General features: G+C 42.7%; 1 protein-coding gene across 1 annotated transcript; it reads left to right on the top strand.

Annotated features, from left to right (window-relative positions):
• Nucleotides 1–33: 33 nt before the first annotated feature.
• HERPUD2 (HERPUD family member 2) lies at nt 34–23,586 on the top strand. The gene is made up of 9 exons (XM_069958416.1): nt 34–220; nt 3,234–3,615; nt 4,922–4,999; nt 6,364–6,477; nt 13,912–14,072; nt 14,174–14,293; nt 19,245–19,556; nt 21,854–21,965; nt 22,698–23,586. Exons 2-9 carry the CDS (start codon nt 3,469–3,471, stop codon nt 22,857–22,859), a joined length of 1,206 nt encoding a protein of 401 aa, XP_069814517.1. The 5' UTR covers nt 34–220; nt 3,234–3,468; the 3' UTR covers nt 22,860–23,586.
• Nucleotides 23,587–24,694: the final 1,108 nt, after the last annotated feature.

Here is a 24,694-nt window from a genome sequence, read left to right as displayed (position 1 = left end):
GCCGCTCCGTTCCAGCTTACAGTCAGTAGGAGGCGCTGCCTCCTCCTCAGTCCTTGTTGCTATCCCGGGTGGAGTCTGTGACGTAATTCCGTTAGTCGCCCGTCCACAGTCCCTCCCTGTTTGTGCAGCTGTGTCCGGGGCAGGGACCCTCAGTTGACACAAGGAACGGGAGGAGGTGTCTGGGGAGACGGTGTCAGGAGACAACAAGAGACGCTTCCAGGTAACAGTGAGTGCGGCAGTGCCGTGTAGTGAGCCGGGCGCTGCAGCTGGAGAACAATAACACTGCCGTCCATGCCACAGCTCTGCACCCAGGGCCAGCAACCCCAGCCTGTCCAGGGGATGGATGACATTGAGCCCTGTACAAGCCTGTGGTTAGGAGCATCTGCTGGTGGGGAATCCTTATATAATAATCCAGCAGATCCCAGGAGATTGCCAATGGTTGGACGGATTGGGGAATGTTATGTGCAAATACAAAGCTAGAAATGCTGCTGGTTTACCAAAGGTTTTTGGCGCTTACATCATGAGGCTGATCCAGTATTGTATGGACAGCAGTAATGTTGGCGCCAGGGTTTAGGCTGGAGAGGGATTTTTTCCCCCTACATTTTACCAGGTGTGTCCTTACACCAAGGATTAGTGTTGGACGGATCTGTCAAAATGTTCAGGTTTGGCAATGTCGGCCGAACTGAAACTCTGTGGCTGTATCCATGTTTTTCAGGACTCCTTAACGGTAGCTGCACTTTTGCTAGCGGATTTGATGGGGCGGATCCTGTACGTGTGAACGCACCCTAAGGCCCCGTTCACACTGAGCAAAAACGTTGGAATTCGGAGCTCTCCTCTGCGGAATAACGCCATGCTCAGTGTCCTGCAGTATCTCTATGGAAGCGTGCGTGCGCCTCCACTTCTTTGAGGGGAGGAAGTGGAGGTGCACGCTTCCATAGAGATACTGCAGGACACTGAGCATGGCGGCGAGCTCCACTGCGGAGTTCCGATGTTTTTGCTCAGTGTAAACAGGACCTAAGGCGGCATCCAAATTTTGCAGCCTGAGGAATCAAATGATGAGTGTTCGGCTTCAGATAACGTTGCGGAACCTGAACATTTTGACAGATGTGAAAAAGCGTTATATCGTTCGAATTTGATTGATAATCATTCTGTGTAATAACAGGTAACAAATGAAAATTTATTAGTGTGTCGTTCATCGTTAATTTACTTCTGAAACTAAAATTATCGTTAATTGTTCTGCATTTTTTTCACTAATCCTTCAGTGTAATTGCACATTGTTTATTGTTTTGCTGGGTTCAGATGGAGCAAACCTTGGCAGTAACGATCGTAACTAACGACTATTGTTCTATGTAATATGGTGACCGATTTCAGGTTAACGATAAACAATCTTGTTTGCTATTGTTTAAGGTTAATCGTTAAAAATTGATTTGTGTAATAGGACCCTTACAACAGTAAGGGTCCTATTATACGGAGCGATTTTTAACGATTAACAACTAACGATAAACGATCGCAAGCGAGATTGTTTATCGTTAGCCTGAAATCGTTCACCATATTACACAGAACGATGATCTTTAGTTATGATCGTTACTTTGATCGTTTAATCCTCTTGATCCCAGCAAAACAATGGGCAATGTGCTATTACACTGAACAATTAGTGAAAAAACGCGGAACTTGAGCGAACGAATGTGGAATTACAGCAAAAGAATAACGATAATTTTAGATTCAGATCTAAATCAACGATCAACGACATACGAACGATTTTTCAATCGTTGCCTGCAATTACACAGAACGATTATCGTTTAAATTCGAACGATTTAACAATTTTTCGCACGATAATCGCCCCGTGTAATAGGGCCCTAATGGTGCGTTTACAGAGAGATTTTTCTGACAGATCATTAAAGCCAAAACCAGGAACAGGTCATAAAGGAAAGACTGATTTCTCCTCTTTTCAAATCCATTCTTAGATTTATCTGACAGATTTTTGTCAGCAAAAGCCGTTTGTGTAATGGTGCGTTTACACGAAACGATAATTGGCCCGATCATACGATTAACAATGTCGGAGTAACGATTTTTTTTCATAACGATCAGCGTTTAGACGGTACGATATATCGTACGGAAAAATCGTTCCATACTGCTTCCGCAGTGCTGCCTTGCATTGATTGGCTGAAGAAGGGAGTCAGGAATTTCAAATGGCTCCTCTTCAGCCAATCAATGCTGCCTTGCATTGATTGGCTGAAGAGGGGAGCCGGGAATTTCAAACTGCTCCTCTTCAGCCAATCAGTGCTGAAGAGGAGCGCTGATTGGCTGAAGAGGAGGCGTTTGAAATTCCCGACTCCCCTCTTCAGCCAATCAGTGCACTGAAGAGCGGAGTCGGGGATGTCGGAAGACCTGCTGCGCGGAGCAGGTAACGTATGCCTGCGGGGTGGCGATTGGATCGGCGGCGGGGGTGGCGATCGAGCCGGCGCAGGGGGCTGCGGATGAGCGGAGGGCCGGGCTGCGAGCGGGGCGGCGGGTGGGTCTGCAGGCGGCGGGAGGCCGGACTATCGCGCGACGACTGTTTACACGGAACGATCGGCGAATTTTTGACGAACGACGATTTGATGACATGTTGAAAGATCAAAACGTTCGTCGTTTGATCGTTCGCTGCGTTTACACATACGATTATCGTTCAAATTCGATCGTTATCGCGCAAATTCGCACGATAATCGTTATGTGTAAACGCAGCATAAACGCACCATATCAGTCTACAATTGAGCTGCTTATAGGCTCTTTAGCAGTAGTTGTTATCAGGAGTTAATTGACATAAAGAAGAATTTGGATCTGTCGAACAGGAGTGTGACTGGAGCTTCAGATGCAATCGTAAAGTGTTTACTAGTACTACTATTAATATGATCATAAATAAGTGCATTTTCACTGTACAAGCATGATAAGTATGTCAAGACTGCTATGCATCGCCTGCTAAATAACAGTACTATAAGCCGCCTGAATACCAGTGCCAAATTATACCAGTACCATAACGTATCTTCAAGACAACTGGCCAGGGAGGAATTTATTTGTGCATGATGAGAAGTATGATGGAGGTGATGGAGTAGTTGTAGCCTTTGCCCATTCTGTCCATTTTGTCTATAACATTACTAGCAAGTAATTAACATTACATACATAACATTACATAACATAACATTACAGAATTCCAAACTTAATTACATTTTCTACTTTTTTTTTTTTTTTTTCAGGTCTCTGAGGAATACTAGCCTCTAAAGGTCTCTTGATGGGCAGAATTACTCTGCACAGGAGCTGCTTGATTGCTCAGCGTGTTCTCCATTTCTTTACATTTATTGCAATAACTATTGACATCTGAGAAGCCACAGTGATGTAACAGAACACAGCCCATTTTTACAATGTTGCTAGCTTGTTGAGATATCGGGATGTTTTAAAAGGCCTGGCCTGGAAAGTTTGCTATAAATTGCCATGGAACAAGCCGTAATGGATAACCCTGTGACTTTGGTAATTAAAGCTCCCAATCAGAAGTATGATGACCAGACCATTAACTGCTTCCTAGACTGGACAGTAGAAAAACTAAAAACTCATCTCTCTAAGGTTTACCCCAGTAAACCGGTAAGTAGTGTATATTTTAAAATGGCACTTTGCAAGTATATGGTCAACTGCTAACTGCAGGTTCGCATTTATTTATTAGTGCACATTCTATTTCCTAAAAGGGATATTCCATTTTCAAAAATTGATAGTATATCACAAGGACATGACATTACTTTTGCACTTCACTCCACTCCAAATCATAGGTAAAGTGGAGTAGAGTGAAGTGCAACAGTTTGTTCCCGGTGAGGACACCATAGGAGAGGCTGCGGTCTGATCATTACATTATATATGCGCTGTGGACAGTTGTGCCTTATCTTTGCACAACCATCAATGGTAAGCGTTTCCATCAAATTTTGTGTATTCACCACCCAGTCTCTAGAACCCAAGAAAAAGGAGTTTGCACTGTGGTCCCATTCACTATTTTTGCTGCACAGCAGTGCTCCTGGTCTCCTGGCTGTGTATTGAACTGCAGTTGGTCCTATTTACCTGAACAGTGCAGTGATGCAGCTTCCCAGCGTCTTGCTGTGCCGTAGAATCAGTGCTGTGAGTCCCAGAGCTTGGACTCTCACAATGACTGCATATCCTAGCAGTATGTCATCTTTTTATGCACAAAAAGTGTCTGCAGTCTTGGAGAAACTGAATTCCTTATAAAAGCTGTCAGGAGAATGCAGGTTACTTTCCTGCAGCTCAGATTCTGAAGAGTGCACAGAGGTTGTAGCAATGTACTAAAAGGCACAACCATCCCTTGTAGTGGTTTATTCAGAGAACACATGTCTGTTAGAAGCCTGTAGGACAATGAATCAAATGATACTGGTGTCTTGGTTAATGGTCCTTTACAAACTCATAAAATTGTGTGGTGTTTTTTTAGTTTTTTCCCCCCAAGCTTAAGTGCCCTGGAGGCATTGCCAAGCCTTGCCCTCTCTCACTTCCACTTTGAAGACATACATGTTATGAAGCTGTGTAAGCTGTGTCTAGCGTATTTTGTGTAACAAAGACAACAGGGCAAATCGGATGTACATGTTAGGGGGCTTTTACAGACCTGTACATCTGAGGCTGCTTAATACAGTCTGAAAAGACCCTAGGTGCAAAAGGCCTTACACCAAGACACAGGTAATATTTGATTTGATTGTACTATTAATGATCCAGGGATATCTGCAACTTATAGCTTAATAAGGAGTACACTGACTACCCTTTATTCAATATGATTGTGAATAGTGAAATTATTTTATCACAGAATCATACACTGCATTCATTGTTGCCATAGAATCAGTCCCAGGTATTATAGTGCATGATGTCTAAATTATTGGATTTATTATTCTCCTTATAGCTAACCAAGGATCAAAGGCTTGTATATTCCGGCAAACTCCTCCTCGATCACTTGCGTTTGAAAGATGTTCTCAGGAAAGTAAGTATACAGAATATTGCACCATTATATAACAGATTCCTTCCCAATTTGTGTAGATCTCTGTGGATTTATGGGGCACACAAATTGGACTGCAAAAAGGTGCTGCATCTATGTAAATGTGTTTTAGAGAAAGGGGTGAATTTGGGGCCTTTTCAGAACATATACAGCTTGGGCTAACTGTGTCTCAGTATTCTCTATTCAAATGTCGGTAAGTCTGCATATACAGCTACATCAATAATATGTGGCCAGGAAGTAAGGCTGGGTTCACACTGCAGTTGTGACGTCCATTTAATGTATCCGTTTTTAAATTAATAGACATCCATTTTGATCTGTGTTTTTTTAAATATTGGAAGTTTAAAAAAAAAAAGTGTATCCTAACGAATTACACACAATTGCATCTGTCTGTGCATCTGTTTTTTCATCCGTGTTTTTTCTTTTTTTTAAACTTATAAGTTAAACGGACTGCAAAAACGCAGTGTGAAGCCAGCCTTACTTGGTGCTAAAGAGATTAATATATTACTTGTATAGTAAGTTGTTAGTGCTTCACATTTTTTTTTATAAAGTTTTATGTTTGTAATATAACTTTAATAAAATGTACTTTTAAGAAAAGAAAATACTGAGCCTCCTGTAATGTCTATTCCAATGCATATGCATTGTTAACATGCTTTTCTTTGCTTACATAGTTGTTAAAATTTAAGTAAAGAACAGGTTTGCTACTCTGAAGCAATTACAGTGATTCCAATATTTTCACAATACAGTAGTCTTTATTTGGACCATTGTAGCATACAGTGCTACAGACATATGCAACACATGTGAATGCCTAAATGATCCAACCATTAAAAGTGAGTACTTCATTGGTAAAACAGCTGGAGTGCATGCACTGATCAGTGTCTGGTAGTGCCACTCTACAGTATAGTGTGGTACTATATGTTCTGTACTGTCCTTTAACTCTGCCAGGGTGAGCTCCTCCAGGTGTACAACGTAGGATGTCCCTTCCCCACTGTGGACCAAACTTGCAGCACTAATAGTATCTTTAGAAAGATTTTACTAATGTCTGCTAGTAGAAAGGAATTGAAGAGTTGAGATGCAAATGACAGCAGAGTTTCCTGTAAACTCCTACACACAGTTCTGACACAAGACCAGAGAGCAGACCTGTCCATCCAAACCTTGTTACAGATACAGCTTTGACCAATGGAAGAATTCCGTTAGTCTTTTATAGTGTATACAAGTTTTACTCTTTAAGACTACATTAAGGGGGGAGAGTTTTTTGTTTTAAGGAGTTTCTAACATTTCTGCTTAATCAAGAAGTTAAAGGTTGATACATTTTGCTCAAAGATTTAGACTGTTCTTCTTTCTCTTTTCAGCAAGATGAATATCACATGGTTCATTTAGTATGTGCCTCCAGGAGCCCACCAAATTCTCCAAAACCTAGCACCAGCAGAGAGAACACTGCAAACAAAAACAGCAGCAGTAGATCAGTAAGTTGATGGATAAGCTTGAAAACCTGATATTTGTGCACTATAAGGAACAGTTCTGGTGATGGCCTATTATTGATGTTTTATTTATATTCTTTAATGGGCTCAGTCATAAAGAAAAAGGTTGGGGTCTCAATGCTGAGGAGAATGAGCTGGAAAAAGTGCATGATAGGGTATTTAACTCCCAGACTCGCAATGATTTTTGTCTTATAGTTGATGCTATGTCTGCGCTCTCAAAGTAGGGAGTGCCAGTTGAAGCAATTATCATGAATACAGGAATATCAACTGACCACCAATTGCCATCAATTTTTTTGTTTTTATTTTATGCACTTAAAAGATTTTTTTTTACAGTTTCCAACACAGGTAGCGAGGATTTAACATAAGTTATGGTGTACCATATCACTGGACGTTTCAGTCATTTACGACCGCCCGCCATCACTGACTCCTATACAGTTCCCACACACGGTGTCTCCTATAACTCTTGAGCACAGTATACCATGTTGACAAACGTCTAGTGATATGGTACACCATAACTTATGTTAAATGCTCGCTACCTGTGTTGGAAACTGTAAAAAAATCTTTTAAGTGCATAAAATAAAAACATAAAAATTGATGGCAATTGGTGTGCAGTTGATATTCCCGTATTCATGATCTCTGTCTTGGCTGCTCCTTTACAAAGGGTTATTCATACGATTTGTAATTCACAGACCCAATGGTGCGTGAAGACCTGTGCAGCTGTATCAGTACACTATTGCAAAGATTTAAAAAATTTTGGCTCAATATGATGCTTCACGCTCTGTTGGGTTTGTGGATTACGGAGCATGTGAATGACCTCCAAGACTGTGGGACAGCCTGGTCTGAGATTGACAGCAGGAAAGTGCAGCACAGTACTCCCAGCCTATTGATCAAAACCTAGTGACATGTAAAAAGTATTTTTTTTTTTTTTAAATGATGGATATGTTTTAATGAGTTGAGATATAAGATCTCACCAAGATACCACCAAGTTAATACTAAGAAGATGATTAGCAAAGAATGATAAGCAGCTTGCAGTGAATTAGCAGTTGTAAGAGTTCAGCTCCAGCGTTTACAGAGGCCTGTGGTTTAGAGGAACTTGATGTTGAATACATTAATGGGTCAAGGTAGTGTCCAGCCCACCTTCCAGCACTATCCTGCTAAAAGGTGACAGTGAGCTTTTGATGCTTGATGACCATATGGCAGCCAAGCAAACTTTATTTATGTGGAAATTAGGTAGATCTGCCCAGGACTTGGAGACCGATCTGGTGGAGTAGGCCTTGGAGGGAGCAACAGTTATTTACAACGCTTTTAGGCCAATGATATAAGAAAGCTTTAGCTGTAGCCTTTCCTTTGTTATGGTATTGAAACTGGAGGAACAGTGAGTTTGACGCTCTAAACTGAATGGAGTGATTAGTGGGTAGCTGTCAACTGGACCTTAAGTGTATTTAATTTTAGGCCCTGAAGTATACCTCCTGAATAAACTTAAAGTGTCACTGTCGTGAATTTTTTTTTTTCAGAAATCAATAGTCCAGGCGATTTTAAGAAACTTTGTAATTGGGTTTATTATCCGAAAAATGCATTTTTATCATGAAAAAGCAGTTTGAAGCGCTCCCCCCTGTCTTCATTGTTCTCCTATGGAGAGAGCTAAAGAAAAGACCAAAACAGGACAACAAAGAGTTAATCTACAAATCCCTCACCCGTTATCTGTTCTGACCATCACCAGTGACCTGTCTGAGCTCAGATTACAGCTGTCACCCAGCTCTGTGCCTGTAATCCTCTGTTATCTGCTTTCTGCTGCCGGATAACTCCCTCCTTCCTCCTCCCCCCTCCCCTCTCCCTAGAGCAGACAGGGGACGTCTCCTGCAACAAGTCACAATTTTCAGATTTTTCAGAGTGGATGAAAAAGAGGAAGGAGGGGGGGACCTGGGAAAAGGCTTTTTACATGCAGATAATGGCAGATTTGGCTAATAAACCCAATTACAAAGTTTCTTAAAATCGCCTGGACTATTGATTTCTGCAAAAAAAAAAAAAAAATACGACAGTGACTCTTTAAGGACACCAGGAAGTGGGGGAGAGGAGATTTCATTGTCTGCACACCTGGAACTGAAAGTTCCTTATCAATCAGTGCCGACCAGCGTACAAGATGAAAATTCTAGGGGCAGGAATGGCAAATCCTTGCCTGGGTAAGGAGGTCTTGGCGCTGTGGAATCTCTTTGAAGAGTCCTCTCTCAGAATTGGAGAATTATCAGAGCCTTCCCTTTAATCTTCCTGGACACTTTTGTTATTAGTGGTAATGGTGGAAAGACAGAGGCCTCTCTCCAACTGAAGGACAGAATGTTCAAAGTTTCCAGGGAATCTCTTGTGTTGATCAAGAAAAATCTAAAAAGTTTTGATTGCTCTGGTGGCCATGACATGGATATCTGCATGACCACCTAATGGAATGTCTACGCATTAAAGGGGTAGTGCGGCGGTCAAGAATTATTCACAGAATAACACACATTACAAAGTTATACAACTTTGTATTGTATGTTATGTCTGTGAATGGCCCTCTTCCCTGTGTCCCACCACCCCCACCCGTGTACCCAGAAGTGTGGTGCGCTATACATACCTCTCACGTGCTGACTCGTCTCCGATCTTCAGTCATTGAAGTCATCTTCGGATGGCCGGGCCGAATCCCTCCGACTGTCCTGAGTGCCGGCCCCCCTCTGCCGCGTCATCGGCTGCTCAGCCGCGATTGGCTGAGCATAACTGTGCTCAGCCAATCGCGGCTGAGCAGCCGATGACGCGGCAGAGGGGGGCCGGCACTCAGGACGGCCGGAGGGATTCGGCTTGCCGTCCGAAGATGACTTCAATGACTGAAGATCGGAGACGAGTCGGCACGTGACAGGTATGTCTAGCGCACCACACTTCCTGGTACACGGGTGGGGGTGGTGGGACACGGGGAAGGGTGCCATTACAGACATAACATACATTACAAAGTTGTATAACTTTGTAATGTGTGTTCTGTGAATAATTCTTTATCGCCGCACTACCCCTTTAAGACTCAATTCCCTTATGTTGACCAAGTTGTGGCAGGGCCATGCTGTTGGAGACTCCTCAATTGAGGACTGCTGTGATTGGCTCTGCTGGGAAGATTGATATGTGCGAGTCCAAAGAAAACTGATGCCTTTCCCATTGAGAAGAAAGAGGTTGACATATGTGGTGGTCACAATATAGTACAATCGAAAAACTGTTTATTAGAAAGAGTTGTTTATAAAGTAATCATCCTAAAGCAAGAAGCGAGGGTAAGATATCAAGCATATAGAAAATTAGGATAAAGCCCTACCTAGAAGACCCTATCTAACGAACTAGGGGACTGCTGTGTTGGGCGTCCCTTCACTAGTCGGCATGTCCTTTACACTTGGAGACCAGAAGGTCAGAAAATCAGATGGATGAAAAGTGAGTTTTCTTTGACCAGTCATATCCCATCCTAAGGGTCCATTTACATAGAAAGATTATCTGACAGATTAGCTGCCAAAGACTTGAAGCCAAAGCCAGGAATGAATTTGAAAAGAAGAGAAATCTCAGGCTTCCCTTTATGACCTGATCTCTGTTTATAGTTTTTCTGGATTTGGCTTCAAATCTTTGGCAGATAATCTGTCAGATAATCTTTCTGTGTAAATGGACCCTATGTGGTGGGTGTACTGTGCCATTGTTGGAAGGCACTTGATGCAGATAAATACACTTTAGTGTAGCGGGCACCAGACTGCAATGCAGTGCATGATGCAATTTTCTTAATAGACAGAGGTTTATTCCACTTCCTTCGGATTTTGCAAGGCATTTTTATCATAGGTTCTGTGAAAGACAGAATCTATAAAAAAAACAAAACCAGAAAATCACATTCTATGACTTTTTAAATAGATAATTTGCATTTTATTTTATCAAATGACTATTTGATACAATAGAAAAACAGAACGGAAACGTTTGTTTGCAATTACAGAGGTCAGACGTTTTCTGTAGTTGTTGACCAAGTTTGCACACACTGCAGCAGGGCTTTTGTCCCCCTCCTCCATACAGATCTTCTCCAGATCTTTCAAAAACTACTTATGTAGCCTCACCTTTAGTTGCCCTAGATGTGTGTTTTGGGTCATTTTCATGCTAGAAGAGCCAGTCGCAACCCATCTTCAATGCTCCTTCTAAAGAAAGAAGGTTGTTGGCCAAAATCTTATGTTTCATGGCCCCATCCATCCTCCAATCAATACGGTGCAGTCATGCTGTTACCTTTGCGGAAAGCACCCACAAAGTATGATGTTTCCACCTTGGATGCCACCTTGGACTATGTCCTTGGGGTTGTACTCATCCTTCTCTAAACATGGTGAGTGAAGTTCTGTTTTGGTCTCCTCTGACCACATGACCTTCTCCCATGTCTGATCTGGGTCATCCAGATGGTCATTGGGGAACATCAACTGGACTTGGACATGTGCTGGCATCAGCAGGAGAACCTTGTGTGCCCTGCAAGTTCTTAATCCCAGACAGCGTTATGTATGGTAATCTTTGAGACTGTGGTCCCAGCTCTCTTTAGGTCATTGGCTAGGTCTTCCAATGTAGTTCAGTAAGGATTCCTGACTTTTTCTCCGAATCATCTTTACCCCACGAGTGGAGATCTTGCATGGAGCCCCAGACCGAGGAATATTAAAGGAGAAGCCCGGCAAACATTTTTGTTAAAGTATTGTATTGCCCCCCCCAAAAGTTGTACAAATCACCAATATACACTTATTATGGGAAATCCTTATAAAGTGTTTTTTTTTCCCCTGCACTTACTACTGCATCAAGGCTTCACTTCCTGGATAACATGGTGATGTCACGACCCGACTCCCAGAGCTGTGCGGGCTGTGGCTGCTGGAGAGGATGATGGCAGGGGGACACTGAGGGACACAGGTCACTGGAGGGACACTGAGCATCTCTCTGCCATCGTCCTCTCCAGCAGCCACAGCCAGCACAGCTCTGGGAGTCGGGTCGTGACATCACCATGTTATCCAGGAAGTGAAGCCTTGATGCAGTAGTAAGTGCAGAGAAAAAAGCACTTTAGAAGCATTTCCTGTAATAAGTGTATATTGGTAATTTGTATAACTTTTGGAGGGCAATAAAATACATCAATAAAATTGCCAGACTTCTCCCTTAACCAGGGCTGTGGAGTCGTGGAGTCGGAGTTGGAGCTAGTTTTGGCTGGAGTCGGAGTTGGAGTCGGAAAAAAATGTACCGACTCCGACACCAGCTTTAAAAAAAATCTTTAAAAAATGTAGAACTGAATTTTGATATGAATTTTACAAGTTTTGCTCATGAATATATATTATGAGCGACATTCTGATAGGACACTGGCACTATTACATAAGGGCCCTATTCCACAGTAACGATGATCGGTCCCATTTGGCTCGATTCGGCCCATTATCGTTCGGTGAAATAGAGAGAACGATCAGCCGATGATCGTGTCATCGGCTGATTGTTCATTTAGGGCCAGACCTAAAATCATTGTTCCCCCACCGCGCATCGCTACGGTTGAATAGCGGTGCGGGGCGGGCGACCGACGATTTGACAAGCAGCAGCATCATACATTACCTGTCCAGGCTTCTTCTCCGTGCTGTCTTCATCGCGCTCTCTATCTTCATAATGGCCGGTCAGCTGACGGAGCGCTCAGCCAATCACAGGCCGGGACCGCCGAGTATGGCCTGTCAGCTGACTGGCCATTCTGAAGATAGCGTGCGCGGGACCTGGGGATGAAGACAGCGCGGAGAAGAAGCCTGGACTGGTAATGTATGATGCTGCAAGGACATCGGTAACGATGTCCTTGCAGCCCTCGCTCAACTATCATCGGGCCGTGGAATAGTCCCAGTAAACGATCCCAGTCCCAGTTTACATCGTTGATCGGGCCCTCCTCGGCCCGTTGAATAGGACCCTAAGGGTGGTCAGGGAATATATCAGTAATAGGACACTGGCCCTATTACATAAGGGTGGTCGGGAAATATATCAGTAATAGGACACTGGCCCTATTACATAATGGGGGTCATTGAAAAGTTGTCGGTCACTATTTGGCAGTTTGTTTCTGAGCTGGAAGAGTCCATTGTGTGGGGGGAGATCTGTGCTGTTCTCTTCCTGAATGCTGGATGACTGTATATGAGCAGCTGTGTAATATGAAGATATCCTGTGTAATATAGAGGAGGAGGAGAAGACATAAGTAGTGTAGGTGTAACTTCTGTCCTCAGTGTGGTGTTTTCTCTCTGGGATTGTGTGTTTTTCCTTCAGTGTTCTATGGCTCCAGCAGGGTGTGCGTATGTGTGCTATTACTACAGCAGGCTGTGTGTGTGTGCTATGGCTGAAGCAGGCTGTGTGTGTGCTATAGCTGCAGCAGGCTGTGTGTGTGTGGTGTGCACTATGGCTGCAGCAAGCTGTGTGTGTGTGTGCGTGCTATGGCTGCAGTAGGCTGTGTGTGTGTGTGTGTGCTATGGCTGCAGTAGGCTGTGTGTGTGTGTGTGTGTGCTATGGCTGCAGTAGGCTGTGTGTGTGTGCTATGGCTGAAGCAGGCTGTGTGTCTGCTATAGCTGCAGCAGGCTGTGTGGGTGTGTGTGTATGCTATGGCTGCAGCAGGCTGTGTGCGTGCTATTGCGTGCCCCCACAGTGACCTTCTATATCACTATGTGTGACCCCTCTCTATATCACTATGTGTGACTCCCTGTATATCACTATGGCTGACCTCTATTTCACAGGTATCTGACATTGTTAGCAGTGTTTTTTTTAAGTATGGTGAATATTTAGTTAGAAACATAGAAAACTGTCAGCAGGAAAAGATCACCTGCTCCATCTAGTCTAGTTGTGAGTTGTTCAGGACATGGAGGCTGGAGACTGGCTGCATCCACTGCACACACAGGAGAAGCTTCCTTTGTATGTTTCCTTTGTATGGCCATTTATGAAGGAGCAGGAGTCTGAGTCGGGAGTCAGAGTCGATCCTGATAAAATTCAGGAGTCTGAGTCGGAGCTGCGGCTTACCGACTTCACATCCCTGCCTTTAACAGTCATCTTGTGTTTCTTCCATTTTCTGATAATTGCACCAACAGTTGTTGCCTTCTAACCAAGCTGCTTGGTTATTGCCCTGGGGATAATCCTAGAAGACTCCCTTTAACACAGGGATGGGGAACCCTCTGGCCTCCAGTTGTTGCAAAACTGCAAATCCTGTCATTCCTGGGCAGCCAAAGCTTCAGCTTGTAGTTTTGCAACAGCTGGAAGGTCGAAGGTTCCCCATCACTTCTTTAGTATAATGATGAGTTGTTGTCTTTTTTTCCCCCCTTTGCTCATTATTTTGTTAATCATTAACCTAAAGTTACACATGTTGTGTTCTTTTTCCCTTAACAATAGCTAGCCAGTAATATATAAATGCATGTGTTATTTTAGAATTTAGAACACTCAGGATCATCTCTCCCTGTATCTACGACCCAGGATATGCCATCCACATCATCAAACCCAAGAACTGAGGAAAACTTGAGACCTCGCCATAATCCACATACATATACAGATGCCATGCACAACCACTCATTTCCGTACAACACACAACCGTAAGTCTGGTACAATGATGTGGATGCATTTTGATTTGCATACTTCTGTTAAATGTTTTATTTTTACTTAGGTGTTAAATTAAGAGTTATGTTTTCTTTAGTTCTGTAGGGAATCTCCCTGCACAGACAGCACCAGCTGGATTTCCTGTTTATTCAGTCTTCACCCCCCTACAGATGATGTGGTGGCAACAAATATATGCACGACAGTACTACATGCAGTAGTAAGTTCATGTCTATAGCATAATAAAGTTATATCTGCATAGAAAGGAGTTTCATGAACATTTAGCACATTTACTGCCTTAAATAGGTGTTTTTCAGTAGTATACCTAGTTATTAGCCCTAATTGTGGAGTGGTGTAAAACACACCGCCACTGGAATCTGGAGTGGTGGAAATGTGCTCTGTGATGTTATAAATTACACTTCCTTTTGTGGTAAATTCTGCAAGAACATAGCCTTCCTAAGTGTAAAGCGAGACCGGTCCTATATGCCGGAATAGAGTATGTTCCCACTAAGAAACATGCGCAGGATTTTCAAGCAAAGGCAACGCGGTGGACTCCGCTTGAGGTGACGCCTTTCCCATAGATTCATATTCTGAAGCGCAATCTGCCGTCAGCCCAAAGAATTGACGTGTCACGAACGATGTCCGTGGATCCTCTCCTACACAATGGATAGGCCGTTTAATAAGCGCAGATCTAGCAGATAATTTGCATTATTGATCGGGCCATCTAAAATGGCCCTTAAGTATACATATTTATTATTTAATATATATTTTTATCGACAGCTCACCATGCACCTCCTATTACATGCATCAATGTGCAGTCGATGATTGATTTTTAAATCCTTAAATTTTTAAAGGGAACCATTCACCCCGTGGCCCCCGGCAGAAACTGACATACAGTGACATAAAGGTCAATATACTTACCACATCGCTCCCGGTCCCGTCCCGGATCCCGTTGTTGACACGGAGAAATCGCCGATTCTTCTTCTCCCGCCCATTATGGTAATGAGCTGAGATGAGTCCAACATCCATAGGAAACGACGGACGAGTCCAACTTATTCATGAGGTCCTCTTCTCGTCGCCGCCCGTCCACGCCTCCTGGAACTTGATTGACGTCTTCAGTCTTCTGCCGAATTCCCGCGCAGGCGCCGCTGTGATGGTCTCGTCACCTCTTCTGCGCCTGCGCGGTAAACGGGATACGGTCTTCGAGCAAATCGGCGCACGCGCAGTAAACAGTGACGCTGCGGAGCGGCTTCAATTGTGAACTGCGCATGCGCCGAAAACGACTGTCACGGCGCCTGCGCGGGATCCGGCGAGAAGAAAGAAGACGAGGAGGAAGAGGACCTGGCGTCAATCAAGTGTCGGAGGCGGGGAGAAGGCTGGACTTCGGACCCGGCGGCGCTCATTACCATAATGGGCGCGAGAAGAAGAATCGTCGATTTCTCCGTGTCAACAACGGGCTTCGGGACGGGACCGGGAGCGATGTGGTAAGTATATTGAACTTTATGTCACTGTATGTCAGTTTCTGCCGGGGGCCACGGGGTGAATGGTTCCCTTTAAACTTCTAAATATAGTGAGTAGTCAGGAAGCCCATCCCACCTTTTTTATCCCCTCTTAAGACCGTTCTTCAGTTAAAAGCAACCAAGAATTTACTTAAATGCTCAGGAACCTTTATCCGTAAGACTTTGTTTAGGTATAGAAGTCACACTTAAAGTGTAACTGTCATTAAAAAAATTTTTTGTAGAAATCAATAGTACAGGCGATTTTAAGAAACTTTGTAATTGGGTTTATTAGCCGAAAAATTAATTTTTATCATGAAAAAGCTGTTTGAAGCTCTCCCCCCTGTCTTCCTTGTTCTCCTACGGAGAGAGGGAAATGAGACACCAAAACAGGACAGCAAAGAGTTAATTTAAAGCTACATCACCAGGCTCTCTCCTCTGATGTCACCACTGACCTCTGACTAGCACTCAGAATAGCTTCCCCACTGTGTAATCCTTTGTTCTCTGCTGCCATTTCTCCTCCTCTCCTCCCCCTCCCCTTTCCATAGCACAGACAGGATCCGTCTGATTGAGATTTCCTGATTCTGAGCAGTGGATGACAGAAAGGAGAGGAGGGGGGGGGGGGGCCTGCATAAGTCTTTTTAAATGAAAATAATGGCATATTTGCCTAATAAACCCAGTTACAAAGTTTCTTAAAATCGCCTGGACTATTGATTTCTGCAAAAAAAAAAAAAAAAAAAAAACTAACGACAGTGACTCTTTACTTAGGAGTGTTTTTAGGAATTTTTTCACCTTGGTGCAGAGTAGGGATGTATGGTAATTTATGGAATATATAGATGCCCAGTCAATCAATCATCCAGGAGAAACACATGCAAGGCATGAGACATGGATGTCCAATATAAGCAGGTCAGTGCTGTGCCTCACAAACTTGTGTTCTTGTGTTTGCAAGGTCTCCATATTCAACCATGGAAGTACCGCAACGCATTGTAGTGAGGAAGAATAAAAAAGCATTTGCAAGTGATACACTGCTGAGCTCTTTTGTATCTAGTCTGTCTAGGAAGATAACTGGTATGCACATTGACAACAGGAAAGGGAACAGATCATACAGTTGTTCAGTGTCACCAGTCTCCAAGTAGTAATTGACAGAAAAAGGCAAAGAGGTTTCACCTAATAAGTGATGGCCCTTTAAGGCCAAGCTGCTTGAGTCACTGTAACTTTGAGTATGCAGCTGTTGCACTGATATAATGCAGTAGTCCAATATTTCGAAATAACCCTATTAAAGTGTCATTGTCGTTATAACTTTCAAAGTCTAAATCGACAGTAAATGTGAAATAAAGCAAGTTTGTCATATGTATTCATTATTTTTTTGTTGTTGTTATCATGCTTTATAACAAAGCTGAACTTGCCAGAAATCCAGGTTCAGTCTCCTGAAGGCAGATTTTCTGACTTGTGCTGGTTAAAAAAACAGACTAAACACAGGAATTCCAGCCAGTACAGAGTCAGGACTTAATTTGTCCCTCAATCACATGACTGCCTTCTTTGTGAGCGCTCAGATGGCCTGGGAAACGCAGGACTTCCTGTTTTCTGACTCTGAGGGGGAAAAAAAAAAAAGTCAGAAAACAGGAAGTGCCGTGTTTTTCATGATAACTTTAAAAAAAAAAAAAAAAGATTGTAAATTGCAAACTTTCTTTGTATCACATCTACTGTTGATATAGATTTTTAAAGTTATAACGACAGTGACACTTTAATCAAATTGGTGTGGTTGTCATATGTAGACATAGACAAACGTCCTCTTTTTTTTTTTTTTTTTTTTTTTTTCTTTTTTTCTCTCTTTAGATGAGTAGTACTTTGTTTCGCAATTTACTATTAAGGGTAGCTTCACACATACCGGATCCGCAGCGGATCTCACGATGCGAGTTTGCAGCGAAATCCACTGCGGATCCTGGTAGTGTGAAGTTGAATGGGTCACATACCCGCAGCGGAATTTTCATTCCACTGCGGATATGTAACCCGGGCCCCTTTAATCGCCCACAGCCCCGGAGCATAAATTACCTTCTTGGCGCCGCAGCTGTGTGTGAGGCTCCCGCTCACCATCGGCCAATCAGTGCACGGCAGCACTTATTGGCTGATGGGGGCTGACGGGAGCCGGGAGCCTCACACACAGCCGCGGCGCCGAGCAGGTAATGTATGTTGCCGGCGGCGGGGGGTTAAAGGGGCCGGGTTACATATCCCCAGTGGAATGAAAATTCTGTTGCGGATATGTAACCCCATCGACCTTCACTTTACCAGGATGCGCAGCGGATTTCACTGCATACTCGAAGCGTGAAATCCGCTGCGCATCCGGTACGTGTGAACCTACCCTAACATCAAGTCCCATTTCATTGACTTTTTTTGGATAGCTAAACTTGCACCGTTTTATCCATGTTTTTATAGCACTCCTCATCACTACCAAATATGTTTCCTGTGATAGAGGTATTTGTTCTTAGGTGCATTGATTACTTGCCTACTTCAGGTGTGTGTGTCTACATAGGATTTTTATCATCCACCTTAAGGCTGGGTTCACACTATGTATATTTCAGTCAGTATTGTGGTCCTCATATTGCAACCAAAACCAGGAGTGGATTAAAAACACAGAAAGGATCTGTTCACACAATGTTGAAATTGAGTGGATGGCCGCCATATAACAGTAAATAACTGGCATTATTTCAATATAACAGCCGTTGTTTTAAAATAACAGCAAATATTTGCCATTAAATGGAGGCTATCCACTCAATTTCAACATTGTGTGAACAGATCCTTTCTGTGTTTTCAATCCACTCCTGGTTTTGGTTGCAATATGAGGACCACAATACTGACTGAAATATACGTAGTGTGAACCCAGCCTTAAAAGACATGCTCAACAAATTTTGCAAGCCAAGTGTTATTCTCAGGCCTTCTTGCAGTGCCTTTATAAAGACTATTATTTTCCATTCTTCATCTGGATTTAACTTTTACTCGCTTGAGTCTATGCACATTGTTCTATGGCACAGGTGTCAAACTTGCCCTCCAGCTGTTCCAAAGCATTAGCAGTTCAGTGGTGATAGGAAGGTTTTAACAGCTGAAGGGCTACAAGTTTGACACCATTGTTCTATGTTGATTGTGTAGTTTACCTGTCTACATAGCATTTTCTTAAAAGACTAAAAGACTGACGTCTTATTCTTTTGTAATTAGTATGGAGATGTGAGGAAGCCTTTTTATGCAGACCTGCATATTCTATTAGTCTTCTTTCTTTTTGAAAGTTTGATTCTCTGTTAAGACAGAGAGGAGTCTGAGCACAGAAAATTTGAGTGTGCCATATTTTGGTGAGCCGGTTTAGTATTACTTTATCTTCACATAATAAGCTACATGTTTAGTTTTCTGTGTTTAATATAACATACATTGGGGGAGATTAATCAAACATGGTGTAAAGTGTAACTGGCTCAGTTGCCCCTAGCAACCAATCAGATTCCACCTTTCATTTCTCAAAGAGTCTGTGAGGAATGAAAGGTGGAATCTGGTTGCTACGGGCAACTGAGCCAGTTTCACTTTACACCATGTTTGATAAATCTCCCCCATTATGTTTATCTGATTATTTTTTTAAGGTTTTTATTATTATGTATATGGATGTGTTTTTTTCTCTTTTCCTTGATTATGCAGTCAGGCAGCTGCTTCCAGCCAAGGGACACCTGGTAATGCAGTGGCACAGCCAACAGCCAGTCCGACCATAAACTCTAATCGACCTCCGCCCAACCCACCAAGAGCAGCTCCAAACATTGCACCTGAGGTGAATCAGAATGTTCAAATGAATGCTCAAGGAGGCCCTCTAATGAATGAAGAAGATATTAACCGTGATTGGCTTGACTGGTTGTACACAGTATCCCGAGCAGCTATACTTCTCAGTATAGTGTACTTCTATTCGTCCTTTAGCCGCTTTGTCATGGTTATGGGGGCTATGATTCTTGTGTACATGTAAGTATGGAACTCTGCACAGGTTCATGAGCCTATCAGTACTGTAATTTAAAAATTTACATAATAATTAGGGCACCCAATAAATGCTTCAAAATCTTTCTGCTCTTTCTAAAGAGGTACTCCGGGCTGGGGTTATTTTCAGTGTACGCCCGGGGAGGGGTGGATATAGAAGCCTCCAGTCACTTAACTCCCGGGTCCTAGATCACACTGTCCCATTCTCCTGTCCAGCTGCCGCTTCCTGGTCTGACCAGCTCAGACCAGGAAGCGGCAGCCAGACGGGAGAACAGGGCGGCGCAATCTGGGACCCAACGCTGAAACCGGGGAGGTAAGTGACCGGCGGATTCTATATCCACCCCCTCCCTGGCCGTACACTGAAAATAACCCCAGCCCGGAGTGCCTCTTTAAGAGAATATTTCTTAATAAAGGGTTAAATCAGTAAATACTTTCCACACAATCTGCAGAATCAGGCTGATTTGGCAGATCACTGCTCCTTGCAATAAAGGCAACGATCAGCCGATGACAAGTATTATCGCTGATAGTGTCTTTAGGTTCTGACCAAAAATCATCGTCCGCTGACCGTGCATGACTACATGTAATAGCAATGCACAGCTGATGACAGTGTAAAGAAAATAATAACGTTCATACATTACCTCTGCCCACTCCTCTTGTCTTCCTGTCTTCTCCACGTTCCCTGCATCCGCTGATGCAGCTTCAGAGCAGTCTCTAAAGTGACAAGCTGCTCAGCCGATCACTGACCATGGCCAATGATTGGCTAAGCGGCTTGTCACTTCAGAGACCGCTCTGAGGTTGCACTGGCAGTTGTGGGGAGTGTGGAGAAGACCGTAAAACACAGAGGAGCAGGCAGAGCCAACGTATATATTTTAACATTACATTTTGAAGCAAGGGTTGCACGGACATCGCTATCATCAGGGATTTGTGGTGAACAGGGTTCTATACCAACACATTAAGCTTTCTGGGGGGGGGGGGCATTCAGCTCTACATCTAGGGGGATTAGGGGTGACACATCCAGCTCTGCTACATCTGACATTGAGCTCTGCTATGCCAGAATGTGGAACACATGGGATGATATGATGTGATGATATCATAAGATAATATTAATGAAAAAAAACGGACACGGATGTACATACGAATGCCATAGTTTTAGCTAGCGGACTAGAATCATGGTCCTCAAAAATCGCTGGATGTGTGAATGAGGCCTAGGCCAGGCAAATTGGTGCAGAATGTTAAGCTTTAATAAGCAAGCTCCAAAACCTGTTGCTACAAAATGTACATAGATGCGTTGAAACCTTGTTGCATGTGCACCATGACTTTTAACATTTTTAAAGAAGCACTTTAGGGAATTTTTTTCTTTCCCTGACTGCAATCAGGATAAATTAAATAGGGAGTAGCTGGTACCTACCCACTTATGGATTTATTTTCAAGATAGTAACCTTTTTAATCCAGCGTCTTTTACCATGTGACTACACGTTAGACATGCCAAATCTCACAGTGCCTACTGTGGACTGGATTTTACTTTCACTAGTCATTTCTATAGGATGCCCTGTGTCAGTCCTGTTGTAAAAGTGTGCAGATGCTATGAGAATCTTATGTGCTGTGACATTTGTGTGTTGCCCCCCCCCCCACACCTTAAATTTATTGTGTATGAACATTATTTCAACCAAACCATTAGGAATATTTAGGGTCCTTTTACACAGAGATTTGATAATAGGTTTGGAAAGAGGAAAAATCCAGTCTTTCCTTTATGACACATTCTCTGTTTATAGCCTGTTCCTGGCTTTAGCTTAAAATCTGTCAGATAAATTTCTTTGTCTAAAAGGTACCCTTAGAAAGCTGTCTTTATAGCAAGATTTTTATTTGGTTGCTTATAGTAACACAGCGCAGCTTTTATTTTTTCAGAGTAATGTAAGAAATAGAATCTGACCTGTGATTACCTCCAATGGGCAACAAAAAATTGTGCTAGAAGACAGCTTAAATTTGAGGGGCCATGCACGTCTGTACATACGGACGTGCTATGGAAGCTTGGTGCCTGGAGTTCTGAATTTTGGTCCATAGCATATCATCCATGCACGAACCGTAATTGCGAAACGTGTGGAGGCCCCCTAAGAAAGTTTCCTCCCATGTCTCTGCAATGGCACAGAGCTACTGGAGCACTGGATACTAGAAGTGAGGACTGCATCTGGAATTGTAATTTTGTATAAATCTTGTCTAGAGTATGTCTGTGTATGTGAGGTTGTATAGCTAAATGCCACCAATGCACTCTTATTTCTAATGAACAGGCACCAGGCTGGCTGGTTTCCATTCAGACAAGAAGATGGTCAGCCACAGGCTAGAGAAGACTTAGGAGGTGTCCATCATGATCGCGTAAACAACAATGATCTTCTAGAGATGGTAAGTATCTTTTCTGCTTTAGATTTCTCCTCTTCCTTTGATGGACAGCCAGAACTCAAGGCACGCGTCCACTGTAATCCTGAAGCACTGAGCATGCGTGGGCTCTTGCTATGGCTTGAAAATCCTGGTTGTCTACTATACCTGGAAGAAGTATTGCAGCCCACCTGAGTACTCAATTATAGCTGTATAACACTGTGAGCAATTTTCCAGAGAAAAATGTTTTATATCCAGGTGCCACAGCTCGCCCAAACACTTGATTGGCAGGGGTGCTAGATATTGGTACCCACTGACCAGCTACCAAACTGGACCCTAGCATCACTTCGCCTCACTCTGCTGTACACCTTTCCCTTTGCGCAATGAGCGACACTTACTGAGGCATAGTGGTCCTGGGGCTGAGGGAACCATCCTTGACGCTATTCACAGCCTGAAGAATAGAGAAAGGCAATAATGATGATAGCCATTTTGTAATAAAATAAAAATGGACGCAGGCAATAAAGGTGTATATATATATATTCGTAATGCATCCATTAATCTCTAACCGGCAGTGCCGCCAGCTCAGTATATGGTCAGGGAGTGACAGATTCGGTTTACGCTAGTAATGATGAACTGTGGGAAGAAAACCCTTAATTTTTATTTTGAGTAGTTTCATTTTTTTGTTGAGGAGTCTTTTGTATTTACAAAGATACTACATCTATCTAGAATGTATTGTAACCTGTTTGTTTACTACCAAAGGAGCGTCGTATGGATGAAGGCATTCCAGATGATGGAGCAGAAGAGAGGGGGGATGATGTTCCAGCAGTTGCACCCCCTGGACTTGTGGCATCAGCTTGGTCATTCATAACCACATTCTTCACGTCCCTCATACCTGAGGGTCCTCCTCATGTAGTTAACTAGAGCTTGTACTAACTGCCATCCAAACGTAAATGCAGGAAAGGTGAAAATTTTAAATAGTGCCGTCTCAAAAGCTATATTTCAGTTTTTTCTTTTATCTTGAAGATGTATGTTTCCCTAAGCCATGGGTTTCCAAACTGCAGCCCTTCAGCTGTTGCAATACTAAATTTACCATCATGCCTGGACAGCCAAATCCAAAGCTTTAGCTGTCCGAGCATGATGGGAATTGTGGTTTTGCAACGGTGGCTTGAAGGCCTCAGTTTGGAGACCCATGCCCTAAACCATTAGAAATGGCTTTTTGTGGTATTTTAAGCACAATCACTTTTTTTTTTTTTTCAAATAACCATATTTTTTCACGAAGAGAAAATAACCACGTCTTCCTCAGTTCTATTTTTTATTTCATCAGTGAAATTCTAGGTAATGTTGATTTCCACTTGAAGTTGATACTGATATTTTTTTTTTTGCTCTCCCTTAACACTGAGACACATCTATTATCAATAGCTAAAGCAATCACTTTGGATCTTTTTAGTGTGACTGCAACAATGCGAATAAACCTTGCAAGCACAACTTATTTTTTCAATCTGAAGCTTAATATGGCTTCAATATCTTTGCATCATTTTTGACATCAGGACTCCCATGATTAGGCTTTAGTTTACACAACCCAGTAAGTCTGCTAATTTATGTTATATGAATAAAAGTATTGAAATTAAAGAGGCAATCTTTAAATCCAGTTGGACTTCCTCCTACTAACTTTCAAGTCAGTAGCTCATAAGCTAAGCAAAAGCATTATGTTGACTGGACACTGCCATCACTACTAAAGTGTTAATTTATAGCATTTTAACCTTTTACTCTAACACCATCTGCATGATTGGTTAGTTTCACATTTGTCTTTTAGGCTGCGTTCACACTACGTATATTGCAGTCAGTATTGCAACCAAAACCAGGAGTAGATTAAAAATACAGAAAGGATCTGTTCACACAATGTTGAAATTAAGTGGATGGCCGCCATATAACAGTAAATAACTGCCATTATTTCAATATAACAGCCGTTGTTCTAAAATAACAGCAAATATTTGCCATTTGCCAATGGCAGCCATCCACTCAATTTCAACATTGTGTGAACAGATCCTTTCTGTGTTTTTAATCCACTTCTGGTTTTGGTTGCAATACTGACTGAAATATACTGACTGAAATATACATATACTGACTGAAATATACGTAGTGTGAACGCAGCCTAATAATGCTAAATTTGTTCTATTTTTTTCTACCAATGTGTATGCTGTCATGTTTTCATTAGAGATGAGCAATAATAAAGGATGCTCTGGTTCATTCAAACATGAGTGTGCTGCATTTGATTACCGATGGCTGAAGAAGTTGTATGCAGCCATAGGCTGTATCCATGTTTTTCAGGACTTCGTAGGGCTGCACCCAACTTCAGCCACTGGTAATCAAATGCTGCAGTTTAGGTTCGTTCATCTCTTTTTTTTTCATAACACCTTTTATGTTATGAAAACAGTGTACACAGTGTATTCCCCCATTTATTAGCAATGCCTTTTATAAAGGCTTGTTCACACCATAATTTGTGCCTTTGAGGCACAGATACATTGGGAAGCAGTCAAAAGGACATGCTGACATAATTGGGTTATTAAAATAAATGGGGCCCATGCTGATGCGAGCAGGGATCCATTGGCATCACATTTTGACAGTTTCCATATGTATCAGTTACTCTGAGGCACAAGTCATGGTATGTTCTGCCTTAGTTAGAAAACTGTTTAATATGAAATCATTACTGCAGGTACACAAGAATTCTTGAACTGTGTCTCTTATTTGGGCAGATA

Source organism: Dendropsophus ebraccatus, chromosome 2 (assembly GCF_027789765.1).
Source record: "Dendropsophus ebraccatus isolate aDenEbr1 chromosome 2, aDenEbr1.pat, whole genome shotgun sequence".
In the NCBI taxonomy this organism is placed as follows: Eukaryota; Metazoa; Chordata; class Amphibia; order Anura; family Hylidae; genus Dendropsophus; species Dendropsophus ebraccatus.
Note: the sequence above shows the minus strand (reverse complement) of the source record. Positions and strands in the feature narration are given on the sequence as shown.